Source organism: Mercenaria mercenaria, chromosome 2 (genome assembly GCF_021730395.1).
Source record: "Mercenaria mercenaria strain notata chromosome 2, MADL_Memer_1, whole genome shotgun sequence".
NCBI classification, from domain to species: Eukaryota; Metazoa; Mollusca; class Bivalvia; order Venerida; family Veneridae; genus Mercenaria; species Mercenaria mercenaria.
In genome coordinates, this window is record NC_069362.1 from 38,623,966 (window position 1) to 38,645,077 (window position 21,112).

Consider the following 21,112-nt stretch of genomic DNA (forward strand, 5'->3'; position numbering starts at 1 on the left):
AACAGATGTGTCCTTTCGGAACACCTGTGTAAAGTTTCCAGGTTCTACGTTATTTTTGAAAAAGTATATTAGCCATTAAATAACCATGGTCGAGAAAAAAAGACTGTCGAAAACGGCCGCTGTATCTGAAATAGGCAGTCGCTGAAGTCAGCTGTCGGCTATCGAGAATACAGCTGTATAAAAGTAAAAAACGTCTTGTAGACATGATATGTGTCTCTTCTTTATGTATATTTTGTATCTGTTTAGTCTGTCTGTGTTTTTGCGATTTCTTTCATCTTTCATTCGTGTAAAATGTGTATACTTGCAGTCAGTATGTATATACTTATGTATGGTTCTTATTGCCATGTTGAGTAATTCTGGTTGATTTCATTATCATTGTCCTTTTGGTTTAGAGTCCAGAAGTTGCTTTGTTCCTTTCGTCCGTCCGTCCGTCCGCCCCCAGTGTCTTGTCCGGGCTCTGATTCTACATCCATGCTCTGATTTTTAAGTATTTATTTTTAAACTTCAAACTTGTGTTACCGATGATACAAGTATTAGTGAGGCCCATTCATTAATGACCACCTCCAATGTCAGTATAACAAAAAAAATCTTTAACACAGAGCTATAAATAAGTATTTTGTGTCAGGCTGGCAATTCCTGCATGCATAGACAAAATTTCAAATATATTGTGTTGTATAGTAGAACTTTTATTTTCATGCGGTTTTATTTGATAGCTAACTGTGTAAGATCGTAAACAAGCAAAGAAGAGTTCCGATCTACCTTGTTATATGTTAACAGGCCTCCTAGCAGGCCTGAACAAAAATAAAGGTTTTTATAAAGGCTCCAATCTATGGAAATAAAGGCCTTTTAGTGTAAAATATTAACAAGAGCTGTCGGAGGACAGCAACGCTCGACTATTCAACAGCCTTGTCAATTGAATTAATACAAAAGTTGAAAAAGGGGCATAATTTTGTAAAATGCAAAGTAGAGGTATTGAACCTCTGTACTGCATGTCATATCATGACAGTGAACAAGTGTGTGAAGTTTCGATCCTTTCCAATTTGTGGATACTGAGATACCAGCTTACATACAAAAACTTAACCAAAAACTGCTAAGTCAAAAAAGGGACATAATTTTGAAAAAAAAAGAGTAGAGTTATGGGACTTGCTTAGTGCATGTCAGATCATGACAGTGAACAAGTATGTGAAGTTTCAATCCATTCCCATTATTAAGTACTGAGATACCAGCTTACATACAAAACCTTAACCAAAAATTTCTAAGTCGAAAAAGGGGCATAATTTTGTAAACAAGAGCTGTCCGTAAGACAGCCAAGCTCGACTATTCGAAATATTGACCCAGAAGCAGGAAAATATTACCCAAAAAAGTTAAATATCAAAAGAGTTTTAAGTTCAAAAGTGGGAATAATTTGACCAAAATGCATATCAGTTATGGGACTTGCTGCTATCAACTAGTTTTATAACCCCGAAGGCACATGAGAAGTTTCAATTCAATATCTGCATTAGTTTTGGAGATAGAAACTTGCATGTAAAACTTTAACCAGAATTTTCAAAGTCCAAAAGGGGGCATAATTTGCCCAAAATACATGCCAGAGTTATGGGACTTGATCCAGTGAGGTTAGTAATTGATCTAGAAAAAGAAAAAATAAGTTTCAAATCTATATGCATTTTAGTAATAGCTGTATGTACTTGCAAGCAAAACTTTAACCAGAATTTGCTAAGTCCAAAAGGGGGCATAATTTGGCCAAAATGAAGGTCAGAGTTATGGGACTTGATCCTATCAACTAGTTTTATAACCCCGAAGACACATGTGAAGTTTCAAATCAATATCTGTATTAGTTTTGGAGATAATAACTTGCATGTAAAACTTTAACCAAAATTTTCTAAGTCTAAAAGAGGGCATAATTTGCTCAAAAAACATGTCAGAGTTATGGGACTTGACCCAGTGAGGTTGGTAATTGATGTAGAAAAAGAAAAAATAAGTTTCAAATCTATATGCCTTTTAGAAATAGTTGTATGTACTTGCACGCAAAACTTTAACCAGAATTTTCTAAGTCCAAAAGGGGGCATAATTTGGCCAAAATGAAAGTCAGAGTTATGGGACTTGCTGCTATCAACTAGTTTTATAACCCCGAAGACACATGTGAAGTTTCAAATCAATATCTGCATTAGTTTTGGAGATAGTAACTTGCATGTAAAACTTTAACCAAAATTTTCTAAGTCCAAAAGGGGGCATAATTTGCTCAAAATACATGTCAGAGTTATGGGACTTGACCCAGAGAGGTTGGTAATTGACCTAGAAAAAGAAGAAATAAGTTTCAAAGCTATATGCCTTTCATTGATGACTGTATGTACTTGCATGCAAAAACTTAACCAAGGTGTGACGCCGACGCCGACGCCAGGGTGAGTAGAATAGCTAGACTATTCTTCGAATAGTCGAGCTAAAAAGTAAAATAGAGTTATGGAACCTGTGCAATGTAGGTCAGTTTATCACAGTGAATAAGTGTGTGAAGTTTCAATCCATTCCCACAAGTGGTTACTGAGATACCAGCTTACATACAAAACCTTAACTAAAAATTTCTAAGTCGAAAAAGGGGCATAATTTTGAAAAAAAAAGAGCAGAGTTATGGGACTTGCTTAGTGCATGTCAGATCATGACCGTGAACAAGTATGTGAAGTTTCAATCCATTCCCATTAGTAAGTACTGAGATACCAGCTTACATACAAAAACTTAACCAAAAATTTCTAAGACGAAAAAGGGGCATAATTTTGTAAAAAAGCAAAATAGAGTTATGGAACCTGTGCAGTGTAGATCAGTTTATCACAGTGAATATGTGTGTGAAGTTTCAATCCATTCCCACAAGTGGTTATTGAGATACCAGCTTACATACAAAACCTTAACCAAATCGGGACACGGACGCCGACACGGACGCGGACGCCGACGCATGGGCGAGTCCAATAGCTCTACTATTCTATGAATAGTCGAGCTAAAAAATAAAGAGTAAATAAAGGCTATTTTTGTCGGAATTCTTGTTGAAAACACATAATATATATAGATATTTACTACAGGTATGTGGTCTGGTGAACACAACAGCATTCTGAAAAACTCAAGATGAAAGATACACAAGCTGTATCCTAATAACAACACTTAAAAGGGGGAAGAAATACAGTAGTATAACCATTACTTGCTTTAAACTGGCACGGCAAGCAGTCTGAACAAAAATATAGGTTTAGAGTGAAAATTACAGGCTATTTGGCCGTTTTAAAGGTTTTTTCAGAAGATTTAAAGGTTTTAAAGGTTTGCTCTGAAATTAAAGGTTTTAAAGGTTTCACTAGGAGGCCTGTGTTAATTAAAGCTACATGTGGCTGCCATGTTAAGAAATAACTGATTAACAGTCATGTGACATTTTGCAAAGTTCTGCTTATTCAGATTTGAAACAATCGTTTTCAATCGTTTGCCTCTATACATCAACAACTTGCAGTTTTAGACCATGAATAAACTGGTATTTGTTGAAAAGGTATTTATGAATAAAACAAAATGGCAGATTTACATTAGGAGCAATTAAATAATTATGTATTGAGCCAATAAGATTATACACCTATCAAACACCGCACTGAGAACACTTTTCAAAACAAGAACGAGCATTTGAGATTCATTAAAGATACTGAATTCTTCAAACGAAATTCAAAGGACTGACGACCAAAAGCCCGGAGGCACCTGTAGTGGTTTTCCTCCACCATCAAAAGCTGGCAAAACGGCAATATGTACTATATTACTTCGGTGTAAATACAAAAAATATATGGTTGGCTTTCGATCGCATGGCGGAAAAATGGCAAGAACGCGTGATCTAGGTTAAACTTCAGCCCGGGTGTGAAGGAATAATTATATAGTCCTAAAGCCTCTTGAAATGAAAGTGCCATTTTAAAAAATAATTATGTTTCCATCAAATCACTGCCAGTAATACTTTTTACATACAAAAGTATTCAGAATCATCGGAGTTAATGGATAGTCTATAAATGTTAACATCCAGGTTCAACGACAGCACTAGCGGCCGTTTTCGACAGTCTTTTTTTCTCGACCATGCCTTTTTAACGGCTAATATACTTTTTCAGAAATAACGTAGAACCCGGAAACTTTAAACAGGTGTTCCGAAAGGATACATAGATCTGTTAAACCAGATAATAAAAGTTTTCACAGGTTGTTCATAAACAAAGCAATTTGCGCAAAACTTTGGATTTTTGCTCGATTTTTTCAAACTGAAGAAATTGGAAGCGAATATCTCAAAACATAACGATCGTATTTGGCCCAGAAATTGTAAATGTAAGCCATGGTCATTCCTTGACAAAACTGTCAAGTTGATTTGCAAGAATTGGCTTCGTTTTAATAGAAATAAATGAAAAACTTTACCTACCGATTTACAGCTGGGTTACATTTCCAGCTGGGTTACATTTCCAGCGGGCGTCAGGATAGCCGGTTATCCAGTGTGATTTGCACACATATAGTTTTTCTTTGATTTGACCAAGTGACCTAGTTTTTGATCCCAGATGACCCATATTTGAACTTAAGCTAGATTTCATCAAGACAAACATTCTGGCTTATTCCTATGAGTTTCAAACATAAAATGTGGTCTCTAGACTGTTAACAAGATTTTCCTTTGATCTGGCCTAGTGACCTAGTTTTTGACCCCACATGACCCAAATTCAAACTAGGCCTAAAGATCATCAAAATTAATATTCTGACAAGGTTTCATGAAGATAGGGTCATAAATGTGGCCTCTAGAGTGTCAACAAGCTTTTCCTTTGATTTGCCCTTGTGACCTAGTTTTTTTACCCCTTATGACCCAGATTTGAATCTGACCTAGAAGTAATCAAGACAAACATTCTAAGTAATTCTCATGAGTTTCAAATTTTAAATGTGGTCTCTGGAGTGTTAACAAGATATTCCTTCGATCTGGCCTACTGACCTAATTTCTAACCCCATACAACCCAGTTTTGAACCTGACCTACAGATCATCAAGACAAACATTCTGACCAAGTTTCATAAAGATTTTAACAAGGCAAATGTTGATGCATGACAGATGACGCAAGACGATGCATGACAAAGGACGCCGGACAATGATCAGTTACAATAGCTCACCTGCTCTTGTGAGCTAAAAAAACAAACAAAAAACAAAGAATAAGTACAACAGTACCAGCTTGATCAGACTTGACAACAACTTATTTTTGACCAATTAAAGAGCAAAACCTCTGAAGTTACTGAAGAGATTCTAATAAAAGATGTGTCTGAACCACTACCCTTTAGTGATCTACATTTGTGTAAAGTTTAATGAAATTCCAAAAAAAGGTTACTCTGATAAAGTCAAAAATCCCTATTTTTACCAAATCAAGGGAACAACTGTTTTAACTGGGTCAAGGATGATAGTACTATAAGTGAGCAAAGACCATGTGCTAATTAATCATTATGTGTTTGATGATTCTAGTTAAAATACTTTTTGAATTATAAGCATTCTCAACTTTTTTATACCCTATCAAGGGGAAAAGCTCTGCTTTTACTGGATCAAGGGGTGGGGGTGAAGTGGGGGGTAGATAGATAGATTTATTTCACCATACATGTAAGATGTCCAATTACACGGCAAGTATGACATCAATACATACAACAAACAATAAACAATGTATGAATTAACATAGGCATGTCAATCCACATTATATGTCAAGGATAACACAAAAAAGAGTTTTAATAAACTCTTATTTCCATTGTGGTCCTTGAGATGTAGTGTTGTGTGACATAGGAAGAATCAATGAATGAGAATTATTCTGAATTGCTGTGAAACATTAAAATGACTAGGATATGACTAGACTATACTAAAAATGTTTAAAGCACATGTAAAAAACAAAGATTTAAATGACTAGATTATCTATCTGAACAAATTATAGCACATGCTGAAAAAGTTAAATAGAATTTAAACAAGAAGCTGCATTCAATAAACGTCTGATGCCCCCGGTGGCATCCTTGTCGATACAAAGCAACCTAAGTCCAAAACGAGGTCAAGTTCAAGGTCAAACTGAGGTCAGGTTATGTCTGAAGATGAGGAATGGTCACAGGTTACATCTGCATCAGTATCAAGTCATTCTAGTTAGGGGTATTGATGCTAGACCAAACCGTCCCATTTGGTTAACCTCGTACGGACGGACGGACGGACGAACGAACAAATGGACGGGTCAATCTCTATATACCTCCCGCATCAGTAGACGCCGGGGGCTTAAAAATGTTTCTTGACCCTGGATTTAAAAGAAGAGGTAGTTCTAGAATCCCTGATATATTGAGGAAATCTGTTCCACAGGGTGCACCCCATATAGGCAAAAGACTTTTTGCTAAAGTCTTTGACAATAGGAATAGCATATTTCTTGCTATCTGACACTATATCACATGGACTGTCAGAGTTGGAACCAACCTTTACCCTGAACCTAGTAGAGTGATTATGGACAGCACTGACAGGGGTAAAATTATCACTCATATATGAGGGAGCAAGGTTTGAATTAATTTTGAAAACATGGCAAAGAGTAATTTGGTTCACTCTATCTGCAACAGGTAACCAGTTAATATTTGAAAAATGCTCTTTACATATATGTGACCTAGGGTGTAAACTTAATACAAATCTTATGAGCTTCTTTTGAGTGACCTGTAACTTGTATTTTAACTCTTGAGTTAAACTGTTGAACCAAACAGATGAAGCATAGTCAAAATGACACTATAAGGGAAGAGACTAAAAGTTTTTTGTGTGTCGGGTGAGAAATTCACTTATACGAATCAAAAATTGTAACCTAGCATTGGATTTCTTGATTACAGGTCTAGCCATAGCACCGAAGGACAAACACTGATCAAGGGTGGCACCAAGATATTTAACTGATTTTTTGGATTTGATTGTTTGACCATTGCAGTTTATATCAAGAATGGACTGGGATATTAACCTTTTTTGGGACCCAACTGAAATAGATTCTGTCTTGCCAAGGTGCAAAGACAGCTTATTACAAACAAGCCACTGACTGATAATATTCAAGTCATGACTCAGAATCTCTTTGATGTCTCACTTCTTTTTGGCCGAGACAAGGACTGCTGAATCATCCGCATAAAGTAATAGTTTGTTCTTTATAGCAGCAGACATGTCATTCATGTAGATAAAAAAAAGCAAAGGGCCTAAAATTGAACCTTGGGGGACACCACAGGATACTTTGGCTGTTGAGGACAGAACACCTGAGAACTCCACTAGTTGGTGCCTGTCTGAAAGATAAGATGAAAACCATTGCAGGGAAGTTTCAGAGAGACCTATAGCTTTCGTTTTCATTAAGAGAATGGAATGATTAACTGTATCAAATGCTTTTTGGAGATCCAAAAGAACCATGCCGACAAGATAACCTTTGTCCATAAATTTGAAAACGGATATAATCAGTGAGATGAACAAGACAAGTATCGGTGGAAAACCCATGCCAGAAACCCGACTGAAACTCATACAAGAGCCTATTTTGGATTAGGTATTCCTCTAATTGACGGTAATTTCCAACATCAGTCTTGTCATTCTTCTTGTATAGGGGACTACTCTGGCAGACTTAAGGTCATTGGGAACCACACCCTGTATGATAGACAGGTTAACAATATGTGAGAGAGGATCAGCAATAATTGAGGCCGAGTCCTTTAAAAAATGAGAGGGGATCCCATCCAACCCTGTAGCTTTATTTGAACACAGATTGTTTAGATACTTCAAAACTTTGCTTTCAGATACTATGAAAAATGAAGGGGGGTGGGATAATACAATATGCGAGCAAAGGTAAGGGCCAAATAAATAATTATGTGAGACTTGGTGATTCTACTTGACTTTTTAAGTTATAAGCATTTTCATCTTTTTAAACAAATCAAACAGAAAATCTCTGCTTTTACTTGGTCAGGGTAGATATCGCAAAATGAAAGCAAAGGTCATGTACCAATTATTAATTATGACTGGTTTTGTCCAACTAGCTTAAATAATTTTTATTATAAGCATTCTCAGTTTAGGACAGACGAACAACCAGACAGACAATGCCAAAACAATATCCCTCTAACTTCAGTGAGGGATAAAAATTTAAAGATAAACTTACCTGCCACAAAAACAGTGGCTACTTCAGTAACCAATGCTAAACTCTCTGCAGTCACTATAAAATAGAAGTATACAGTACAATCAGACACTGATCAGACACTGGGCAATAAATAAAATATCAAATAATACCTATACTCAAAACAGACAAAAAATTTCATGGTCTACATTCTGAACAATCAGCAATATAGAAAGTGTGGCACTAATCTTGATAAGAGCTGTCAATAAGACAGCGTGCTCCACTATTCCGCGATTTGAAATTAAAATGAATTTTTGTCTCAGTATGAGACCTCTACTTTAAAAGGAAGATACACCACGATAAAAAGTTAAATCCAGAAAGCGAAGATTGCCAAAAAACTCAAAGACAGCCAAAAAATCTTTAAGTATGAAAGGGGCAAAATTCTGTCAAAATACAATTAGAGTTATGGGGATTGTAGCCACACATGCAGATGATGATTATAAAGACTAAAAGAAATAGTTTTAATTTCAAGTCATTACCTTTTAAAGTTCCAACGATGTGTCTACAAACGAAGCTTTCAAAATTAAAATCATGAAAATTAGAAGATGCTTTTGTAGAAAAGCACTTGTCTCCCACAATGCATAGTCGTATAGGCAAAAGTCAATGGGGACAGGAGCGAAAGTCAAAAAGACACTGATGGTTGGCTGCAATAGGGACAACTACTTGGCATGTCCAATCATCCTACTAAATTTCAACATTCTGGGCCTAGTGGTTCTGAAGTTATGAACTGGAAACGGTTTTTTATGTTCAGGCCCCTGTGACCTTGACCTCTGATCAAGTGACCCCAAAATCAATAGAGGTCATCTACTCTGCATGTCCAATCATCCTATTAAGTTTCAACATTCTGAATCAAGTGGTTCTCAAGATATTGACTGGAAAGAGTTTTCTATGTTCAGCCCCCTGTGACCTTGACCTTTGATGGAGTGACCCAAAAAACAATAGGGGCCATTAACTCTATCATCATGTAAGTCCTATCACCCTATGAAGATTGAACGGTCTAGGTCAAATGGTTTTCAAGTTATTGACCAGAAATGGATTTCCATTTTCTGTCTGCTGCGACCTTGACCTTTAACAGAATGACCCAAAAATCAATACAGGTCATCCAATCTACATGTCCAATCATCCTATGAAGTTTCAACATTCTGGGTCAAGTAATTCTCAAGTTACTGACTGGAAATGATTTTACATGATCAGGTCCCTGTGACCTTGACCTTTAACAGTGTGACCCAAAAAAACAAAAGGGGTCATCTACTCTGCATGCCCAATCATCGTATTAAGTTTCAACATTCTGGGTCAAGTGGTTCTCAAGTTACTGATTGGAAATGGTTTTCCATGTTCAGGCCCCTGTGACGTTGACCTTTAATAGAGTGATCCCAAAACAATAGGGGTCATCTACTAGATATAAGACCAGTCATCCTATAAAGTTTCAACATTCTGGGACAAGTGGTTTTCAAGTTACTGACCGGAAGCCTTTCTCCAATGTCAGGCCCCTGTGACCTTGACCTTTAATAGTGTGACCTCAAAGTCAAAATGGGTCATCTACTTGGCATGTCCAATCATCCTATGAAGTTTCAACATTCTGGTTCAAGTTGTTTTCAAGTTATTGATTGGAAATGGTTTTCAATGTTCAGACCACTGTGACCTTGACCTTTAACAGAGTGACCCCAAAATCATACTCTGCATGATCAATGGTTTTCCATGTTCAGACCCCTGTGACCTTGACCTTTGATGGAGTGGCCCTGAAAAACAATGGGGGTCGTCTACTCCAGCAGCCCTGCCACCCTATGAAGTTTAAGGGTTCTAGGTCAAATGGTTCTTCAGTTATTGATCAGAAATGAAGTGTGACGGACAGACGGAATGACAGACGGGAGACATAATAATTCCAAGTACAACAACTTGATGACCTTGACCTTCAGCCCCTGGACATTGTTTGTAAGCTGGACAATGTTTATGTGAAGTTACAGTAAGATAAAAGCCATAGTAACAAAGATATGACAGAAAAACAAAGGTTGCCAAAACAAGAGTTGTCCGTAAGACAGCCAAGCTCGACTATTCGAAATATTGTCCCAGAAGCAGGAAAATTTTACCCAAAATGTTAAATATCAAAAGAGCTTTAAGTTCAAAAGGGGGCATAATTTGACCAAAAATGCATATCAGAGTTATGGGACTTGCTGCTATCAACTAGTTTTATAACCCCGAAGACACATGTGAAGTTTCAATTCAATATCTGCATTAGTTTTGGAGATAGTAACTTGCATGTAAAACCTTAACCCGAATTGTCTAAGTCCAAAGGGGGGCATAATTTGCTCAAAATACATGTCAGAGTTATGGGACTTGACCCAGTGAGGTTGGTTATTGACCTAGAAAAAGAAAAATAAGTTTCAAATCTATATGCCTTTTAGTAATAGCCGTATGTACTTGCACGCAAAACTTTAACCAGTATTTTATAAGTCCAAATGGGGCATAATTTTCCCAAAATACATGTCAGAGTTATGGGACTTGACCCAGTGAGGTTGGTTATTGACCTAGAAAAAGAAAAAATAAGTTTCAAATCTAGACTCGTTTTACCTATGCTCGACCAGATTTACAAGTATTTTTCTCAGAACAAATTAAAAACTGACAAGGTTGTGGAAAACGTTTAGTTTCTGAATTGACCTGCTTTTATTGGTAAATTTCGACCCAAGCGTTTGGCTGACATTGATCAGGATAAAATATGGCGCGGTTCATACTATAGGGTGTAAAACACTAAATTTTAAAGTGACATTTTCCTATGCTCGACCAGACCGATTTCTTTTTTCAGAAGTAATTATAAAATCAAACAAACAAATATTTTTATAGTCAAAACTTCATATTTTCTAGTTCTGTTTTCAGATTTTAAAATCAATAAGTTTCAGACTTTCAAACAAGAGATAGAAACACCTACCTGAAAAGCGGGCAAAAGGAACATTGGTAAATGGTGTGTCTGCAGTATCCATCAAGTAATTTAACAAGAAATCAAACTGTTTTAACAATCAAACAAACCTAAAAACTTCAAAAAGTCAAATGTTCATAATCATTTTATCCAACTTGTCTTATGGCGCGGTGAATCTTTTTATCTCAAGCGTCTACATGACGCAACTAACGAAGGCGCCATTTTTGTTTTGACCTTTCGAGAGGTGGGCGTGTTTGTTTACATCTTAAATTTTACTTTCAAGTCTATAGTTTACAGATATAAGCTTATGTCAAATTATCAATAAAGGTTAGAAGACTATAAAATATGTTGTTCCAGTACTCTTCTTAAAGAATTCGGGAAAGACGCATCATTTTCAAGAGGAGATTCACGGTAAGTATTTTCACAGATGCAAAGAATCTGTCGTCTGTAAACAAACAAGCTCCTTAAAGATCTAGATCAAATATGTATGATGTCATAAAAGGATGCTGGGAAGGAAATAAATGAACAAAAACCGTCAGTTCAAAGGTTTATTTCAATAAACATGTACATTTATAAATAGTGGTCGAGCACTTGGCTTGTCGAGCATAGGTAAAATGACTCTATATGCCTTTTAGTAATAGCTGTATGTACTTGCACGCAAAACTTTAACCAGAACTTTATAAGTCCAAAGGGGGGCATAATTTGCTCAAAATACATGTCAGAGTTATGGGACTTGACCCAGTGAGGTTGGTTATTGACCTAGAAAAAGAAAAAATAAGTTTCAAAGTTATATGCCTTTAAATGATAGCTGTATGTACTTGCATGCAAAAACTTAACCAAGGTGTGACGCCGACGCCAGGGTGAGTAGAATAGCTAGACTATTCTTCGAATAGTCTAACTAAAAAAAACAACGCTGACGCCAACACCGAGGTGAGTAGAATAGCAACCCTATTCTCCAAATAGTGGAGCTAAAAATCACAGGAGCTTACAATAAATGTGAAATTAAATAATTATTCAAGAAATAATATATCTCATCCAGTGATTTGTCGTTGAATAAAATCATTGTTTGGAGTTCAGATGCGAAGGAATTATATCATGAGGAACATCTCAACTGCAAACAACTATTTTATTCAAGAGCAAATCACTAAATGAGATATGAGCCGTGCCATGAGAAAACCAACATAGTGGCTTTGCGACCAGCATGGATCCAGACCAGCCTGCGCATCCGCGCAGTCTGGTCAGGATCCATGCTGTTCGCTAACGGTTTCTCTAATTGCAGTAGGCTTTAAAAGCGAACAGCATGGATCCTGACCAGACTGCGCGGATGCGCAGGCTGGTCTGGATCCATGCTGGTCGCAAACCCACTATGTTGGTTTTCCCATGGCACGGCTCATATATTATTTCTATTCTAACACATTACCAAGGATTTTTAAGCATGTCCTTGATGACGTCTGTCAAATATTTCCCCGTTTTATGTTGGTTTCTTTTTCAATGCCATCTGGCGCTGTGACATAATAATTGTGATGTCACAACAGTGAATTGTGGTAAAATAACACAGCACTTTCAGCCTTCTTTGTTTAATAGAAAAATGAATGAAGTTGTGTTAGAATGTACAATTGATAATATTATGATTAAAGAATACACATTTTGGTCTACACATAATCTGATAAGACAGAGATTTCCTTACTTTTGGTTTTATCATCTTTAAAATACTGCTGCAGTATCTGCTGAACTGTTTTCTGAAAAAGAAAAAAAATGTTTTATGCTGGTAACATTATCACTACATCTAATGTTAAAATAGAGCACTGCCTGTGGGTGCCAATGCTCATCTGTAAGTACTTGACATACTAATGCAATATGTAAAGACATTTAGGGTTCTTGGCTTACTTCTAACTCACCAACTGATGATAAAGAAATGTATAAAGTTTCAAAGCTATAGCTGTAATAGTATTCCAGACAAGAGCATAATGCTCGACTATTTAAAAGCTTTGTCACTAAAAATGGTTAAATGAATGAATACAAGAAGAGCTGTCACTATTAGTTACAAATGCCCGAAATGTGTCCAAGAATGCTACAGTTGTCTATGCAAAATATGCCAGAATAGTTTAGGTATGAATCATTTTGTGACCAGACAAAAAAAACAAACTATTCTCCAAAGGTAACCTTAACTTTGCAGCTATGGGTCTGGGTCTTGCGTATGACATGTTGTCTCATTAAGGGGATGCCAAGTAACTCTAAAATCCCTTGAGGAATGGCATCTAGTTATTGATCAGACAAGAAACAGACCCTGTAAACCTTTGACTTCTATGTGTGATCTTGACCTTAGAGCTAGGGGTCTGGGTCTTGCTTAAGACATATCGCCTCATTATGGTAAACATTTATGCAAAGTTATTTCAAAATCCCTTCATTGATGGCAGAGTTATGGACTGGACACGAAACAGACCGTTAACCTTTGACCTCTTAGTGTGACCTTGACCTTGGAGCTAGGGGCATGTGTCTTGCACATGACATGTCATCTCATTATGGTGAAAACTTATGCCAAGTTATTTCCAAATCCCTTTATGGATGCTGGCAAAAAAATGGTTTAACTTAAATACATGCAAAAAAGATCAATAAAAGCCGTAAACACATTGTAAGATCTGCTTTGGGGGGAAAAACAGCATACTTTCTGCACAGGGAATGCCTCTGCTTACCTGTGATAAATTTATGGGGAATTAAAAGGCCTGAAATGTTAGAATTATGGGTCTTGGGCGACTCACTCATCTTAATGATGAAAGAACTTTCATAGCGTTTTAGAAAAGTCTATCTACCAACATGGACAGCAGCAATCAAGTGACAACAGTAACTTGTAGAGTTTCTTTTCAAATGTCAGATAATTATGCTTAAAATGTTCATTTAATAAAATTACCTTTAAAATCTAAGTACATGTTACAGCCTTTGCATTACTAGTCAGAGCTGATGCTAAGTTCAATGTTTATCTGGTAAACAAATGGGGTTACATCATAACTTAATGCACAAGACTGACAGAAAACACAAATATCATCTGAGAGAGTTCAGCTAATCTGTAGGGCATAAATGTTTTATCTGTTATATAGATCTGATATTTACTGACTGTCAGACCTACCTTTTTAAAGTGGAAGACATCAAAAAATTATCCCGCTATCTTCCTAAAACAACGATTAGACTAACTAGAGCTGTTTTTGAGATCGGATGAGGACTGTTTGACTTGGGCGCGGATTAGATTTGTGACAGACGAACGGACAGACACACATGCAAGAGTAAATCAATACGTCTCCCACAACAAGGGTGTGGGAGACATAATTTAATACAGCCTGTTTGATGCTATTTTCCTGGTACTAAACAAATAGATGAATAACGAAAGACAAGAGGACCATGAAGGCCCTGTATCTCTCGCCTGACCTACAGATTGACCTAAAGATCATCAAGATAGTTTCATTAAGATATTAATTTTAGATATGGTCATAAATGTGGCCTCTAAAGTGTTAAGTAACTTTTCCTATGAAAATCTAGTCTAAATAATGAGACCTTGGGTAGACTGATTTTTTGCTTGCAAATTAAGTCAGGTGCTTAGCCAGTTGACATTACTCATTTGTTTTATCGGGATGACTTGTTTTATGATCTGATATTTTATAGTTGTCATCCCTGTAAGCCTTACCTGTATCTGCATTTTACTGTTAGGAAAAGGAAGACTTTAAAAAATCCAAAAAAGTCATAATATACTGGTCAGACTTACGTACTTGCTTTAATTAATTTAACATTATAATATTCATGTAGAAATTTCATATGGGTTGAATTTTAAATCCATAATTTTAATTAGAGACTTAACTCTTCGAAAATATGATGTGACAGGTGTTAGGAGATATCTACTCTGACACTGGTTTCAATAACAGCACTCTGCCGATATGACACTAAATTACAGAAATAAAACACAAAATATACATTCATAAAATGTCAGCGAGGTAAGTTTATGCTTTAATGTCAACAATTAATATCAGAGATGTAATCATTATAGCCTTACTCATTAGGCTTATCGGGATGGCTTATTTTATGATTTGATATCTTATAGTTGTCATCCCTCTAAGACGTGAAGGGACGGCGACTGTCAAAATTTATATCACATGGTCCCAAAACGTCCTATTATTTGTAGTATTATCATTACAAATACTTCGTACATGTTCCAGAAAATGTTCCCAATGGATTTTAATTGGGGATTTCCTAACAGAAATATGCAGAATAAGTTTGGACATGACAGTGACAGCCAAAAGTTACCACGCTGTCCCGAAACGGCCTAATATTTGGGACTATCTGACTATAGGTGCTCTACCAGACTACCAACTGAGCTAACCAGGCTCCTGGTTAACCAGAAGCCTCGAATCACTACAAGATTTATGACTGTAAGGCAGACGACATGACCAAAAAGCATATATCTTCCCAAACCCAAATTTTTTGTGTTCATCCGAAAAACACGGTCACTTCCGAAATCACGACATAATTAGTAAACTGATTGATGTATGCTTCAAAACAGAAAAATTTGGTCCATCATATAATGGCAACATGAAAAGGACTGTTTGTGATACGGACAAAACTGTTAATTCTTTTGTCATACTGATGTCAGTGATGATTTCCTTCTTAAACAATTTACCTGTTTAAATCTTTCCGCCATTTTTTACACGAATACGAATATAATAAAACAATCGCTATCATCTATTTATTACTGTTAAATTGCCAATGCAAATAATTAGTGCAAAAACGTATTTGCCAAAAATTCACAGTCAAATGGTGATTGTCAGTTAAGAAATGAGAAAAAAATGAATGCTGATTTCTTATTGCTAAGTGCTTATTCAAAGAAAGATAGATCATTCATTTTGAATGTGCATCTAGAGAGAGAGATTTTATGTATTAATTAATTCAGGATAATTTCGGGCTTTGGATTGAATAAATCATATTTAAAGAACCATTTACCTTATGTTTTTATGTAGGGATAACGCACGTTTTTTTGTGTTATAATATCTGCAGAATCCCAAGGGATTGGTTGGTACCCGAGCCCGTTACCAATGATTTCCGAGGGATTCTGAAGATGTTATAACACGAAAAGAACATGCGCTAACGCTATTCTAGGATAAAACGCGTAAAAATCAGGTAAATGAATATATTATCCCTCAACGTCATTAAAATTTCCATGAAATGCGCGGTAAAGTCTACGTTGTATTTCACGTTGACGTCATTTTCTTTTGAATTATCCGTTTTGGGGCCGTAATACGTTTACGCTTTGCCACGGAACGCGCATATATAAAAATGTGTTATAACAGCACGTGAGCGCGAGAATCTCTCTGTCAACACACGTTTTCTCTCCTGTTAAAATACCCCCGAAAAGTGACAATAACAGCACTTTTATGCTAGAATGTACTAAAGAAAATCCACAAACGGTCGACTAATGAACTTATAAACGGCCTCGATAGCCTAGTGGTAGAGCGTCCGCTTCGAGTGCGGGAGGTCGTGGGTTCGATCCCCGGCCGCGTCATACCAAAGACGTGAACAATGGTACCAGTACTTCCCTTGCTTGGCGCTCAGCATTAAAAGGGAAACTGGCCTCTTCTCTCATACCCTCGTGGCGATGGATTCCATCAGGAATGAGGTGTCGAGAGTGATAAATATAAGTTGTAGAACTTCATTCACAATCGACCTAAAATAAATTCTGTATAAACTAACGGCTGATAGGGATACAAACAACATGTTTAGTACGGAAAGTAATTGTGATTTGATTATGTACATTAAACCATTTTAATACTCATTTTTGTCTTTAGTAATAATATTGGTCTAAAATCTTGAATCAAGAGGAGTTCACGCGTGCCACTACTTCAAACACATACCGTGTCATAAATTATCTCTCTGTTTATTGAAATGATAAAGTATTCACATGAAATTGTCTTTGGCAAACAAGGAGAACATGTTAGCTATTTGCCATACATGAATAGGATTACATCTTGTAGTTATGTGTGAAGTCCATTATGTTATTTGTGCCACAAGCTCTTTGAGATTTTTTACTGAATCGTTGAAATGGTTCACAGCTGCTCATTTGATATTCTTGCTGAAAATTAAAAATACGTCGACCTTATCTGACTCCAGAGACACGAAACAAAACCTGTTAACATTTGACCTCCTAGAGCTAGTGACCTTGACCTTTAATACTGTGAGTTGCTTTATACACATTATCTCATTCATTTGAAACATTTATGCCAAGTAACATATTAAACATTCTAACACGATCCGATTCATTTTCCTGTTAAACAAAGAAGGCTTGAAACAGTGAATTATTAAACAACAATTCACTGTTCTGACGTCACAATTATTACGTCATAGCGTCAAGCGGCGTAGCGGCGCGCTGGAAAAGAACCCGATTGAAAACGGGCAAATATTTAATGCATGCCGACAAGGGTGTACTTTAAAGTCCTTGATAACGTGTTAGAATCGAAATAATATATCTCATTTAGTGATTTGCTCTTGAATAAATCACTGTTTGTCGTTCAGATGCCTAGCATTATATCACTCGGGCTGCGCCCTCGTGATATAATTCCTTCGCACCTGAACTCCAAACAGTGATTTATTCAGCGACAAATCACCGATGAGATAGATCTATATTATTTCTTAATTTTAACCTTTGACCTCCAAACGTAGGGGACTTGCTGTTGCGCATGAAGCATTGTCTTCTTATGGTGCATGTTTATATCTCAGTCCGTGCTTGACAAAATTAATGACCGGAAAAGAAAAAACACATAAAATCTTTCACCAATTAGGTGTAACTTTGACGTTAGAGCTAATGGTCTGGTTCTTGTGCATGACACAGCGACTCATGGGAAACATTTTTGTCATGTGATATCAAATGGTGACCTTTGACATGTGTGAATTGGACCTTAAAGCTAGAGGTCAGGGGGCTTTGCGTTTCACATATTTCGATATTGATAACGTTAATGCCATGTGATATTAATCAAAATTACTTGATGAATGGCTAGTATTACTAGTATTCCGGACACAGAAGTGCGGACGAACAGAATTACGGATGGAAAAGCGCTATTCTTTAGTCACGAAACCGGTCTTAGGATCATTAGAAGATTGATAACTATAGCCTAAGTAAAAATGGTAAAAGAATAATTAAGACAGTTTTTAAGTGTACAACTAATAAAATAAAACCAGTTCAGTTCTAATTATTTTAAAACGATTTTAAAAGTAGACACTCACTGTAAACGAGTAAACACGCATTTGCTTGTTTTTGTTTTAAGATTCTGAACATGGTATAAACAGCGAGAATGAGGAATTGATGTTTTCATAAAATTTATCTATCAAGCACAATAATTGCTTATGCTAATAACCAATTATAACCCACTTTTTGCAGTTTTGCGAATTTCGTTATAGCAAAGATTCGTTTGATTGAATCTTTAAGACACTTTACTGATATAGCAATATTCCTGTTATTTTCAACAGAACAAAGTTGTTTGAGTAACATCCAGGCAATGGGACAAACAGGTAGAAGAAGACCCAATGGCTCATCATTTGCAACATGGCCTTTTAGATTCTTACTTGTAGAAACTGATGGTTTAATCTTAACAATTTACGCCGGTATCACTTTTGAAGTACTAATAGAATCAGAGCTTATTGAATTCAACGCTGAAATAGTTGCAGTTGATACAGTACATGTTGATATTGATACAGAAAAAATATAAAGAAGAAAGGAAGAAAATTGGTCTGTTCCTGACGTTTGTAGTGAGAAAACATTAGTTAAATGTGCAACAGCGGATACTAAAATACTCGTTGGGAATATTGTTGATAACTAATTATGCCGTAGGTAATATTGTAATATTAAAAAAGATAAAGACGTCTGTAAAGAGCTTTTAGAAACACTTTTTAATGGTGTCACATTTTTCCATGTTAATGAAGGGATAAGAGAAGTACTTGTCGATGTCGGAGTACAGATCGAGTATGTTAGAAACAACTTTGAACTTTCTGAGGACTGAAGTGCTGGACAGAAACATGATACTAAACTGGAAGAAGTTTTAACTGACTGAGTGATGCTGCGACTGCCCGAGATATAACTGTAACGGGGCATGAGGTATTTGCTGTAATAGACGATTTCGAGATTGACGGTGTTCCAGTAGCTACTATTGTAGAAGAAACTGAAAGAACATAATTCAAAGAAACTGCATATGTAATAGGAACTGAAAGCGTTTCTGATGACAAAGATGATCCATTTGACGTTGAAGTTATTAATTTATTCTAACCCATTTTAGGTCGATTGTGAAGCAAGTTCTACAATTTATATTGATCACTTTCGACACCTCCTGATAGAATCCATCGCCACGAGGGTATGGGAGAAAAGAAGCCAGTTTTCGCCCCCATGTCCCCTTTTAATGCTAAGCGCAAAGCGAAAAGAGCTACTTATACCATTTTTCACGTCACTGGTATGACGCGGACGGGAGTCGAACCCACGACCGCCCGCACTGCTCAACTACTAATAATATAATAATAATAATAATAATAACTTTATTTTCAGAAGGTGACATACTAAGTGTACAAATACAGATATTTTACAACCTATTTCCAGTATGGCCTTCAACTGATATACATTCACATATACACACAATCATACAGTCAATTTATAATTTAACAGTCATTCTCTGTAATGACTTAACCAGCTATATAGGGGGTTTGGCAGGCATGGCCTTCAATTTTCCTAAAAATTTGCATATTGTCATTATTTGATGCATACTATATCAATCTACTTCTTTTTTAGTGATACGTGCTTCTGTTGCCATGGTAACCAACAGGTACATTCTATGCTAGGATTCCAGCATATTTTCGGCAAGAAATCCCACTTTTTAACCCTTGTTTATTTTTAGGAACAAACAGAAAAAAAATGAAAATGGGATTATTGTGTTAAAATACATTGTTTTAAAAGAAAAAATGACCAGTCTATAAATTAAACAGTTGTGATTGTCAAGCGTACACTCAGAATTGTGGGGTGGTCCTTGTATATGAAAAACATTGATTTTGCGTAATCTTTAATAAACTGCTGTTATTTCCTGCGGACACATTGGGAACAAAAAGCTTTGGTCTATGAAAGGAAAATACTTTTTGTTACAGAATATGAAATAAAAGTTCTTGGAATCTACTTCCAAAATGTTGTTACCATGGAAACAAAATGTGCATATTTTCAATTTTCAAAAAAATTAAATAACGTTTGTCAAGACCATAACTTTGACATGCATGGAGCAATCTTGTTTATATTTGGCGTGAATATTAACATCAGTGAGACAAAGTTTCATGCACAAATCCCAGGTTCCAATCTCAAAGGTCAAGGTCACAGTTGGAGGTCAAAGGTCATATCAGATCTTGTATGGCCCATAACTTTGGAATGTGTTGAGAAATCTTCTTTAAATTTGGCATGAATGTTTAACTCAATGAGACGGAGTGTCTAGTGCAAATCCCAGGTTCCTATCTTAAAGGTCAAGGTCACAGTTAGGGGTCAAACGTCGTTTTAGAGCTTGTCCAGGCCACAACTTTGATAAGTAAGTAGCGATCTTTTTTATCTTTGGCAAAATGTTCATCTCTGTAAGACAAAGTTTTGTGTGCAAACCTCAAGTCCCTATCTCTAAGGTCAAGGTCATACTTGGGGGGGAGGGGGGTCAAGGGTTATTTTAGAGCTTCTCCAGGCTTTTACTTTGCTATGCATAAAGCAATCTTTCTTTTATTTGGCATAAATGAGTGTAGACCTTGAGCCGACATGGCTTACTTATGAGTTCTGGATGAGGTGACCATTTGACGGAAGTTTAATGAAAACTCTTCAAGGGTTAATGAGATTCAGAGCTCAAACCTTTGACCTTGAGTTGTAACCTTGACCTTGAGCAGACATGGCTGACCAGCGAGTTTTGCACATTGTCTTCATGAGGTGATTATTTGATCCAAGTTTCATGAAAACCCTTCTCAGGGTTTAGGAGATACAGAGCGGACACAAAATGGAAGGCTCAAACCACTGACCTCGAGTTGT

The 21,112-nt window shown here is 36.4% G+C and overlaps 1 protein-coding gene across 2 annotated transcripts in view; it reads right to left on the reverse strand.

The window, feature by feature from the left end:
• The window catches only part of LOC123563765 (centromere protein X-like), a 41,914-nt gene extending 26,130 nt beyond the window's left edge, over positions 1 to 15,784 (reverse strand). The window contains exons 1-3 of one of the 2 annotated variants that reach the window (XM_053535641.1): positions 15,716 to 15,784; positions 12,740 to 12,791; positions 8,127 to 8,180 (exon numbers count right to left, since the gene is read on the reverse strand). In XM_053535641.1, the coding sequence (XP_053391616.1) occupies positions 8,127 to 8,180; positions 12,740 to 12,791; positions 15,716 to 15,736 (127 nt within the window). In that variant the 5' untranslated portion in view covers positions 15,737 to 15,784. The remainder of the gene's footprint in view (positions 1 to 8,126; positions 8,181 to 12,739; positions 12,792 to 15,715) is intronic. The other variant, XM_053535635.1, reaches the window with a different exon arrangement.
• Between the last annotated feature and the right edge of the window lie 5,328 nt (positions 15,785 to 21,112).